Source organism: Saccostrea cucullata, unplaced genomic scaffold, assembly GCF_032062105.1.
Source record: "Saccostrea cucullata isolate Sc308-1 unplaced genomic scaffold, CSIRO_AGI_Scuc_v1 ctg1027, whole genome shotgun sequence".
Taxonomy (NCBI): Eukaryota; Metazoa; Mollusca; class Bivalvia; order Ostreida; family Ostreidae; genus Saccostrea; species Saccostrea cuccullata.
In genome coordinates, this window is record NW_026927829.1 from 88,918 (window position 1) to 100,752 (window position 11,835).

Consider the following 11,835-nt stretch of genomic DNA (forward strand, 5'->3'; position numbering starts at 1 on the left):
ATAATTGTGACATCAAATTCATGAGAATAAATCCTAAAAGAGATGAAATTCGTATATAAATCATTCTAAGTACAAGGTATGGTAACGTCCTAAGCCCCCAATTAATTTGATGCAAAATTCAAAAAGTGAAAAAAAACATTTAGAATTGTGATAGTTCGTAATTAAGAACTTAAATTGATGCTTGTTTTAAAACCAACATTACTTTCATTCAAATCGTACACAGAGGAAACAAGAGGGTACAGAAGTAGAACATTTTTCCGAATTTCCTCAATTATTTTTTGGAATTTTGATAAATTTGAGATACTTTTCACTTCGGAAAAACATAGAGCACAAGCTTGCCTATCTGGGATTTTTATACACAAGGAGTATTTTATACTAGTGTATGAAACATATATTTTTGGTAGATAGGAAAGCTTGTGTTCTATCTTTTCTCATACAAAATGTCCTGGAAAATCGTTGAAAATTTTCATAAAAATGAGAAAATTCAGATATTCGTGTATTTTCCGGTCTTCCTGTGACCTTTGTGTATCCCATAAGTTAAACCCAATACTCATTTTGTGGGAGGGGTGACGACATGCTTTTATTGATAAACTGTCGCATAATTCTACATGTGAAAGACAAATCAGGGGCCAAAGAGAGTCTTAACCTACCTTGTCTTTTTACCGAATTTTACACCAGTCTTCACAATAAATAAAAATTGTTACAATTTAATAACATTTAAAGGTACATCTCTAGATTTAAAATATTACATTTATGTAACTCACAAAATAATTGTAAATTGTAATTTTGGAATTAAAAATTTTAGTCTGTATATTGTAGTCTTTGAATATTATTGTTCTTGCAGACGCAACGTGCAATGGCATAATAATTAGAACACATAAAGTTGAGATTAGGTAGAAATTTATTTTCTAATTTTATGAATTATTTTTATTGGGTCAAGTTTACAAATCCTTTTGAATTATGTATTTAACCCCTGGTTAATGAATAAGGGAGAAAGAACTTGTGTGTTTTATGTATTAACTTTATTTAAATCCAAGTCTTAACATTTGCAATCTCTGTGTCTGGCCTTCTGTTTGAGGTCTTTGATTCTGAACTTTATTTGTACTTCTACGAAACTTCGACCATTGTATTTCATCGAAATGAGGACATGTACCTATTTCTAGAAAAAATGCTATCTTATGTCATTGAAATCACCAAAATTATCACAAGTTTTACAAAGGAGGATTAATTTAAAACAAAACATCTTTCTTACTCTACTTTTTTTTTGTTTTTAGAATCGTATGTACTTAAACATAAATATACACTGTACTACATGTAGTAGTAGGTCGAATAATTCTTCGATAATATTTATAAAATTGTTACTAACTAGTTTACATATATACAAGAGGGAAATAAATTCACGTGATCCGGGTACTCGAGTCTGAAGAAACAACGTGAATTGATGGTTCTGAGCATCAGCGTCTTGGTTTTTTTTAAAAGGTCAGACGTGTCGTTCTTCGAAAATGTATAATTTTTTCCTACCCTAGCTGTATCTTATACTCAATTTCAAAAAAAAAAAAAAAAATCATTGCTACGCAAAAATTTACAAAACTTTGAAATGTAACTAATTAAGTCCATCTGAAGCAGCAAAGTATAGTTATTAATGAAATCATTTTCAATATTTTGCAAAAATGTAAAATAACCGTTTAGAAATTGAATAATTGAAATAAAATAAGATAAAACAAAACAAGCACTTCTTAATGAAATTGGTCTCAACATCTCAGCGATTAAACAGTTACATACTTTATATATTAAAACGAAGATGGTTCGTATACATGTACATGTATCTATAATGAAAAACTGTGAAGAAATATCTTAGATTCAAGTTTTCTAATACATATTTGACGTAAAGATCGATCGATGAAGAGGCTTATTCTTAGAACAAATAAAAAATATAGAAAATATTTTTGTTATTTTAAAGTATATTAATAGAGATTCAAAAAGAAGCTAAATCCCTTAAAATGGACTTTAACATCAGTAACACGGTGACTTTTTAGAAAGAGAAATGATCTTTTCCACCCAACTCGTATAAAACGGCGACATTTACAAGCTGATAAGAATCTTTCTTTCTTCGTCAAGACAGATCATTGAATTGTAGCAAATTAAATCAGATATAAACTCTGCTAGACATGTTTAACTACATAAAAAAGTATACTTCAGACATCAGATAAGGAACAAAACGTACACTGACAATATTTTTCCTTATTTCTTGTCATTTAAATCTGTGGACTCGAGCTTATTATCTCTTAAGCTGCATACAGATTCGACTAGGTTATGAAAGAGATTGCGCAGAATCTGTGAACAACTTCACCTGACAGTGACGTTCATAAGGTCAAACATATTTTTAGCAATTATTGGACTGTAATTAATGTAGCACAAATTAGTCGTTTTATTTTTAGTCAAAGAAAGTATAATTCATTGACTTCATTTTTTTTAATCAAATTTTAGTTAAAAAAAATAATTTAAACTTGACACTCATTTACGACATTACCTTCTTTATATTTCTGTAATTTGAATTGGAAATATTATTTTAGGTTGGTGTAATATTATTAAGTCAAAAGTTATACATATTTAAAAGCTACTGGCAAAAATCTAAACCATTGCCTGTCGTTTTGGTCATGTATTTCATCAGAGTACTATCATATTTTATTGCAACATATGTTGCAATTTTTGGGCTTTCAAGGAACATAAAAATGATAATTGCATTTGCATTTTGTAAAATGTAGTTTTTAAAATCTGTATATTAATGCAAGATTTTTTTATAACTAACTGTCCATGTATTTTTTTCTTTAAATGAAATAAAGAAGAAATCTTTCAATTCATTTCGATAAAAGGAGAGTACGACATAAATTTATCATTAGATTAAAAACAGACGTCAAAAAATATAAGGGGTGGAGACACCCGAAAAGGTTAACAATGAACGACAAATCGCAGCAAAATGCCCAGTCTATCAAGGCAGGATTAAATACGATCAATTGAGTTCTACCTGTGCTTTGTAAAGGTTAAGTATTGAATTGGCAAAAGGTGGGCCTGGTTGTGTATTGTTCTGTAAATAGCCAATCGCGTGGCTTTACGACGGGTGAGGGTACCGAACGCAACTTTTAATATTGTTTTGGGACAATAAATGGGGTGTTGAAAGCGATGCAGACTTACGAACTACAGGAATAACTTTCCAACTTTTTGCCAAGTGAACTTCAGAGCCCTGGGTGACTACGATTGTTTTATTTTATAAAGTTTCTGATTCATGACGACGTCTTTAGTCTAAAGAGGTGGATGTCGTCTGCGTTTGTGTTTTGGTGTGTCCGAAGTCCAGACGATACATGTTAGACATTATTTCAATATTTAGTCTACAATTTTTGATCTCTGTTGTGACAATATATCTGAAGACTTTATAGCTGAGAAGAGGATCAAGAATTAAAATGAATAAAGTAGCAGGAACTTCAAGTAAGTTTTTAACATAAAATATTAATTATGTAAATTTTATTTCATGTTATGAAAAATACAATGAATTATTAATTACTTGAATAAATTAATTTATAATTAACCTATTGAATAAGAAAAAAATCTGAATAATTCAGAAATAAATAAATATTGTGTTTTAAATACACAGACCTTTTTTCATTATTCAAAGTAAGAAACATGTTACTTTTTGAGAATAAAAATTAATATATTAAATAAATATAAATGATTTATTTCTATCATAAATTTTATCTGTAAAATGTCTATTAATACCCAATACAAAAAAAGGAAAATTATTTTTTAAAAATTAAATAAAGTGCACATAATAATTGAAATTCATTACACATGCAAAAGGCACGAGACAGAAGATAGAAGTTTTCTTATGCAACTAATTTACTTCCTTTGAACTACTGTCTATTAACAAAGTTTACAATTTCCCTCCAAGACTTAAAGAAAACATTTAATGTCTTATCAAGGCTTTATGAGGTTAGCAAGTTATATTTGGATTTCAAAAAGTCATTAGAACCTAATTCCTCACCGGAAATACTGGTGTTTTATGTAAACAAATTAATCCAAACTCTAATGAAATCACGCGATCACCAAGTTACCGAACGTTGGAAATTATGACATCATGTCTCTTCAGCGACTGAAATGAAAACAGAACTTTCCTAACATGACCATCAAGACGAAAACCGTTTTTGGCGGCTTGAAAAAATGCATGTGTTGCATGCAAACACCGTTTTGACTACAAAGAGTAGGGGCTCTTTAATTAATGTTTAAAAGGCACTTAACCTATATACATATACCTATCAGTAGCTAAGCCCGGAAAGTCAAGTCGGTCTACAAAAGAAGATGCAGGAAGCGCTCGGGAAATCAGCCTGATAGGAAAACGACAACAAGCCTTGTTTTAATTACCTGACGCGCAGGTGACAATCCAAAGTTGATAGTCACCTTAAAGTGAACGAAGAAAAAGAAGAGAAAAAAAGCAAAACTGAAATCGATTGTCCGTCCGTTTGACGTGACCACCTTAAATGATGTTTAGGGAAAGAAATTTCCGTCATTTTTATCTGAACAGATAAATCTGTTTTATATTGGGTCTATGAAGAGTTTAGTCTATTTTTTGTCTCTTCCTTATATTCTCTGATTAATTATTCATAGAAAAAGGTATTTTCACTTGTACTTAACAAAATTGAAACGTTTTAGTACACTTAATGAAAAGAATACTGTACAAGTTACATTTTTGATCAACTAAACAAATTCTTTCATTCTTTTTTTAGTTTTACTTAGTTTACATGTAATATACCTTTCTTTTTTATTAGTGATTTTTCTGAAAAAAAATATTTAATTTTTTGGAAAGAATTTTTTTTTCAAATCTTGTCATTAATATTTCTTCTTTTTTAGACTTAAAGAGTATTTAATATCGCGTATTGACATAAACTCTCTTGAACTATCTTGGGAAGAAATAATATGAAAAGAATAGTATAATGTTCATCGAGTTTGAACTTTTTAGTAACTTCAAGTATGATTCAAACTGACTTCTATATTATCATGAGGCGAATTTGAATTGATCTGAACAATGTCTAGTGAAAGAAAACCGGTATAAGATATCTAGAGTAGGGTACGTCCGACGAGCCTTTTTAGAAATTTCTTAATATTCCAATTCCTGATAAAGTTAATATGTTTAATCCATATTATGATGCGAAGGCAAACAGCAAAAATACACCTGAGGCAGAACGTTATGAATTGGGATTGTATAAAAACCAGTCCTAATTTTCTGCGAAGCACCTGTGCCGTTTTATACAGCTTAAAGAATACAAAAACATTCATATACCCAGGAGACAGAATTACGTGCAAGTCCCGCACCGAATAAAGCGTTGCAGCCACGGACTTAAAGAATATATTCGTGTTATTGGACAAAAAAGCCACATAAGTCATTTTCTAACCGTCACCACACAATAAGAAGAATGAATCTTTTGACATGACTTATCTGTATAAATACCTGATTGTTCGTAAGCTTCAAGAGTTACATTGGGAGCGAAGTTGTTAAACGCTTGAATTTGAACAAATGCCCATTGTTCGGTTGATAAATAACTTATTGGACATATTCGATGTAACATATGTTTTTCAAAATTCCTCAAAATGCCTGGAAACGGCTCGATCTACTCAGAATTATAAAGGAAGTTGAGCGCACGGGGGGCAATCAATTTGTGACAGAAATAAAAATGTCACTTATAATTACAGATGTTTTCAGTTGCATAGATTAACTTCCCCGAGAAAAGCTTAACTTCGGAAATAGTGCGTCCGTTCATTTGCACATGGTTCGAAGTTACTTCGGTTGCTGCCTAAGTAACGATAAAACGCCGGACATTTTTCACTCTATAAAATTTAATTTTTATTTATTCTCTTATTGACTTCTTGTGGCATTTTTACAGATAAACCATTAGATATAATTGAAATAGCAGAAATGATAAGGTTTAAAACAAACAAGTCGTGTTAGGAATTAAATGAGCATGCTTTAAAAAACTGACAATAAATCAAAACTGTTTTTCCCTATTATTTTTCTACGGGTTAACGGGGAAACACATGTACACAAAATAATTGATAACGGGTAAAAAATCATTGAGAACTTCATTTAAATGTCACAGCACCTTGCCAAGGTGAAAAGTTATCGTTCGTTACATAATCATATAACACCTGATAAAAAGGGGAAATAAAGTAAGGTCACTTTAGGTGAATAAATTCTTATGAAAATACACACCTCTTTTATTTGTTATTATGTAATCAAATTTATAATAATTTAAGAGTCACCATAAAGAAGAAAATAATTAATTCTTTATACATCTTCAAATTTAATAACTTAATAAATTTTAATATTTTATTAAACTTATTTTGACTACGAAACAACCATTTATTTTCATTCTTGTGCATTTTTTTTTTACTTATACAGCTATATAATAAGATGAAAGAAAATTCTTATCTAACTCCTGCAACCTCTTGTTTATCTTTTCAGGTCGCATTTTAACAGACATCCCATGTAAGGTCTGTCAAGATCATTCATCAGGCAAACACTATGGCATCTATGCATGCGATGGCTGCGCGGGATTTTTCAAGGTATTTCAATTTTTTTTTTTTTTGAACTTCAGGATAAGATAGAATGCTAATCTTTTTTCTTTTGTTTGTATTATTTTTTCACTGAAAATTATGCTTATTGTATTTATATATTATTTTTATTTGTTTTCATTTATAATTTTTGTAAATCATTTTTTATCTTTTTCATTCTTTTAATTTTTTTTATTTCCGTTTATTATTTTATTTTTGGAGATGCATATCAAACCTAATTACAATTGCACAAGCCCTTGAAATTTTGCCATGATCAAAATCTTAAATTCAGAAGCCAGGGGCTTAATCAAAATTGGCAAAGTACAGCAGTAGCCCGACAATATATGAGGACCTCATTAATTCGGATAAAAAATGTCTTTCTAAATGGGTAACAACAACAGAACAAATATGACTTTCGCGAAACACCAAGTCAATATTTGACCATCTTAAATCCAGTGTAAGCGTAACATCCCATTTTAAAGGCTATATCAAGGACATGTTTGGCGCTATTGACTGTTACTCAGGCAAAATAAAATACATTGTGCTTAAAAGTTCATAGTGCAACGATACTGTTTAATTCCAACATCCTCCTTTCCTCCTAATTCGACAGCAATGCTCCCCCAAAAACTGATTATTAATCAATAAATAGAAAACACTCGTGTACAGATATAAGCCCTTTGTTTTGAAGATTGGTTAGAATTTAGGGATATGTTTGCCGATGGATTTTCTCATTGCGTTAAAACTTCACTTCAAACATAGCAAAACATTCTTTTCGCCTTGTTCGGTCTTTCTGATTTTTTAGCATTGCAAGTTTCAGGGTCAAACTGTTGTAACACCTGTGAAATCGTTCTGAAGAATTAAAAAGCACTCAGATACTCGTTGAGTCCTGTGTGTAAATTGATATGATTTCTCCAAAATGTTTTCTATAAAGAAATCGATACATGTATATATAAAATTTGAAAAGAGCGGCTGTCTCTTAAAAAGAGTTGAACTTCGTAGCATTGAAAATTAAAAAAAAAATAGATAAATAAATAAAGTTAACTAAATAAGTAAAAATAATACGGGGAAATTACAGTCAATCCTGAATTATGAAACAGTGTTTTATTACATTTTATTTTCTTATTTTAGCAATTATTTTCCTTTTTTAAACTATTTTTTAAAATTTAATTTGTTATAATAATTTTTTATTCGTACAGAGGTCCATCAGACGAAACAGACAGTACATCTGCAAGTCACGTGGTCAAGGCACATGTCCAGTAGACAAGACGCACAGAAACCAATGCAGAGCGTGTCGACTGAAGAAATGCATGGAAGCTGGCATGAATAAAGATGGTACGCACCTTATAAATTTTTGTTGGACAGTAAAATTGTTGCTCGCTTATCCCAAACTTTAAAATCATTTCTCTGCCTCAAATGTAAAATATAAATCCTTCTAAAAAAACTATTTAATTTTTGAATTACATTATATAATAAATATATGTATTCTTATAGCTGTACAACATGAAAGAGGACCCAGAAATTCTACCATAAGGAGGCAGGTCGCCATGTACCTTAAGGAAACCAGGGATTACGGCGCATTTGTAGCGCAGGCGCCCTTCCGTCCTCCATATTTGCCCAGTTGTTATGGAATGGATCCAATGGCTAATGGGGTGGATCTTGGAGCAGTTACGCCCCCTTCACCTGTCTCTCCTGGAATTCTCTGCCAACCAACACCCAAGGTAGAAAACTTCAAATAACATTTTTTTTTTATAAAAGAATTGATGAATTGAGTAAATTTGACATTATATCTTTTATCTTGTGTAATACCCGGTACATTACATGGATAATTTTCTTTTCAAAAAATAAATTCTCTATTTTTTAGTACCCACATGAAATAATGCAAGCATATTCAACTAACCCAGAAGCCATGTGTGAGGTTGCTGCTAGGCTGTTATTCATGAGTGTAAAATGGGCGAAAAATGTCCCAGCATTTCTGGGGCTTCCGTTCAGAGATCAAATTTTGTTGCTGGACGAAGGATGGAGAGAATTATTCATTCTTGGTGCAGCTCAATTCCAGATGCCCATAGAAGCAGGTCCCTTACTAGCCCTAGCAGGTAACGAAAACTTAATTCTTCTCTTGCTGATTTAGCCCTTATATTTCATAAAACATGTATAATAAAAGTAGCAAAGGACTTCAATTTTATTATGTCTTACAGGATTAAATTCTGAAGATGCATCAGCTGAGAAAGTAGTCAGTGTTATGACTGAAATCCGAGCCCTGCAGGAGATCATATCAAAGTTTAAATCCCTGCAAGTCGATCCTACCGAATTTGCCTGCCTCAAAGGCATTGTTCTATTCAAAACAGGTAAGATCGACGTCAAAATCAAACGATTAATCATAGATTTTCATAACAGTTTTAAAATGATTTAATTTCAATTTTCATTCAAACTTACACATTTTCCTATCCATTATATTATGTTGACGGTATTCTTCTCCCTGTGTGTATAGTTAAAACTAATGTAATTTGAAACTAGTGGAACAAAAAAGTGGAATTATATTTTAATGAATGAAAGTAAGGGATGTCTTACAACCATTGAAATCTTAAATAGGTATATATGGTTAATTAATTTTTTTCTTTTTTTTTCAGCCTTTGGAAATTCCCAGAATTCCGAGGAAAAGTCTCTTAGAGACATTCACACAGTTGCAGGACTCCAAGATCAAGCCCAGCTAACTCTGAGCAAATACATCCAGGCAACTTACCCAACCCAACCTTTCCGGTTTGGAAAATTATTATTGTCGATCCCGACTCTAAAAACAGTATGTGGAAATACTATTGCAGAATTGTTCTTCAGAAAGACAATTGGCAATATCCCGATTGAAAGACTTTTGATTGACATGTTTAAATCAAGTGATTTCTGATGTAGGACAAAATGTCAAACTATTAGTCAAACAAAGTTCGGAAATCGATTCCGGAAGTGGTCTGGCCACAGCAGGAGTAAAAACGGATCTCAAACTCGATTGGCGGCGCCCATGTCAACAAGCGGTTCATATTTCTGAGGAAATAAAATCTGCCACTCATAAACGGTCATCAATCTATCCATTTTTTCAGTATTTGTTTTCTCATTCATGTCCACGAGTGGTGAAATTTAAAAATCAAATTGGCAATTAGTTTTATTTAATCTGATGAGCATAAATCAATGTGATGTTTATCTGGTCATGGGTCTCGCGTTAGCTCTCAAATATCAGCATCCAAATTCGTAATGCAATATGCCTTTGATTAAGTCATCTCAAAGCGCGTAACAAAAGATTGAAGTGAAAATGAAACTTGAAATTTACAACGCGGATGAATGCGGTTCGAGGGATTATATTTCTCTTGCTCATCTTGTACACTTGTGAAATGAAACCGCTTCCGCAGCGAGAACTCCTAACTAAACAGATTGGCATTGATGTGTGCTAATGCAGTAAAATCGTTCATTGTACACTTTACAGGAATAATAGGGCCAATTTCTACCCGAGCAGATAGCAATTAAATTCAAGTTTGCCTAAAGCAATCTTCAATGATATTTCAAACCCACTTTTCACGGTCAATGTAATAACAAATACAATTTCATCGTAACGTTATTCGAAATTCCTACCAGTATAGTCTCTGTCGTTTTACACATGTCTGAATTTAGTATAATTGATCTGTGTCATGTAGTTCGTTGAGTACCTTTTACACACTTTTTTGATAAAAGAGTTACAATGGAAGTAATTTTTCTCTTCCTTGGCCTCTTGTTCTTTGTATCACGTGACGTGCTAGCATACGATTGGTGCATTCATTAAGCAGATTATTGTATTTTTTCCTCAAGATGTGCAAGATGTTCTAGATTAATTTTCACTGATTGTACAATTTTGTAACTTTAATAGATTTAGACGTTCTTATCATATGTATATATATGTACCTATTTATACATAATTATCCATAAAAAAATGACATATTTATACACGTATTCCATTTCCTGCTATCATATCATCTTTCCATTTGTTTTTGCATTGTAAATAATTTCATATTTTGAGACATCATCGGGCCGTTCGGGCGTTAAATATTAAAAAAAAAAACATTATTTTTTTCCTTAAAAGGGAAACATGTTATTTCGCCTAATGTTTTTAGTAATAATAATTTTATGAATATATTTGGTAATACTTCTTGCCAAAAATGTTAGCCGGAGAAAGCTTTTCAGCTTGTCAATTGTTCTGTTTGAAAATTGGTGCATTTTAATTTTCAATTTTTTTCTGCCATGCTTTCTACATAGTACGCACAATTCTTGTTTGTTAAGTTTGAAAACTGTTCCTTCTGAACTGCTTTGACCACTTTTTTGTATTTTCATGTACTCTAAATACAACCATAGGGCTATTTACATTTGACTTGGTGCATTCAAATGAAGAGAATATTAAACCCTTAATTATTAAAATTAAATTTAGAGTCTCGTGTATATGTACAGTTTTGTTACTATCACCGCACTGCGGATGCAAATTCTATAATTTTCTATTGTGTCTTTGTGCAATATTGTTGATTGTAAATGATATATATACAGGTGTATATGTGCTCAAATGTTAGAAAAAATGTAATTATGAAATAAAATTTTAAAGAAAAACTGTCAGACTTTTGTTAATTTCTAAGGTACATAATTAAAGCTTATCCACTGATGTGCTTGAAGCAATTGAAGTGAATTGTATGCCTTCGGGTTGAAATATTTTGAAGGTTTGCAGTTATTTTGTCTGTTGTTTTACGTTCTCTTTCGAGAATTCTTTACTTAAAAGGAGACGCCACCACTTAATTGCCGGTGGAGAATTGCAATCTTTGTCCTATGCTCGGCACTTAGGGCCATTTAGCAGGGAGGGATCTTTTTTCGTGCCAGCACCAACTGCGACAGGTACCTCGGTTAATACGGTCTTATCCAAAGGTCCAGTCTCCTCGTCCCACAGAGGGATTCGAACCAATGGGGATCTAGCGCTAAAACGATAATGGAACTCAATCACTTTCAGATGGTTTTCGTACAATTTCTAAATAATAATAATTGTTTGAAAATTCATATTATTTTTCTAATAATTTGAGTAATTTTTTGTCAATAAACACAGAACTGAAGATCGATAAATGCTTGGGATGGAATGATTTGAACATTATCACATGTGCTTACCGCAGCACTTGGAAAATTGCAACATTTATAAAATGCTATGATATGAAAAGATATGCACGCAAAATTTCTCTATAGCCGCGT

General features: G+C 31.7%; 1 protein-coding gene across 1 annotated transcript; it reads left to right on the top strand.

Annotated features, from left to right (window-relative positions):
• Positions 1–3,130: 3,130 nt before the first annotated feature.
• Positions 3,131–11,160, top strand: LOC134275604 (nuclear receptor subfamily 2 group E member 1-like). Its single transcript, XM_062757871.1, has 7 exons — positions 3,131–3,483; positions 6,509–6,609; positions 7,794–7,929; positions 8,089–8,315; positions 8,459–8,690; positions 8,793–8,942; positions 9,225–11,160. Exons 1-7 carry the CDS (start codon positions 3,459–3,461, stop codon positions 9,494–9,496), a joined length of 1,143 nt encoding a protein of 380 aa, XP_062613855.1. The 5' UTR covers positions 3,131–3,458; the 3' UTR covers positions 9,497–11,160.
• The last annotated feature ends 675 nt before the right edge of the window (positions 11,161–11,835 follow it).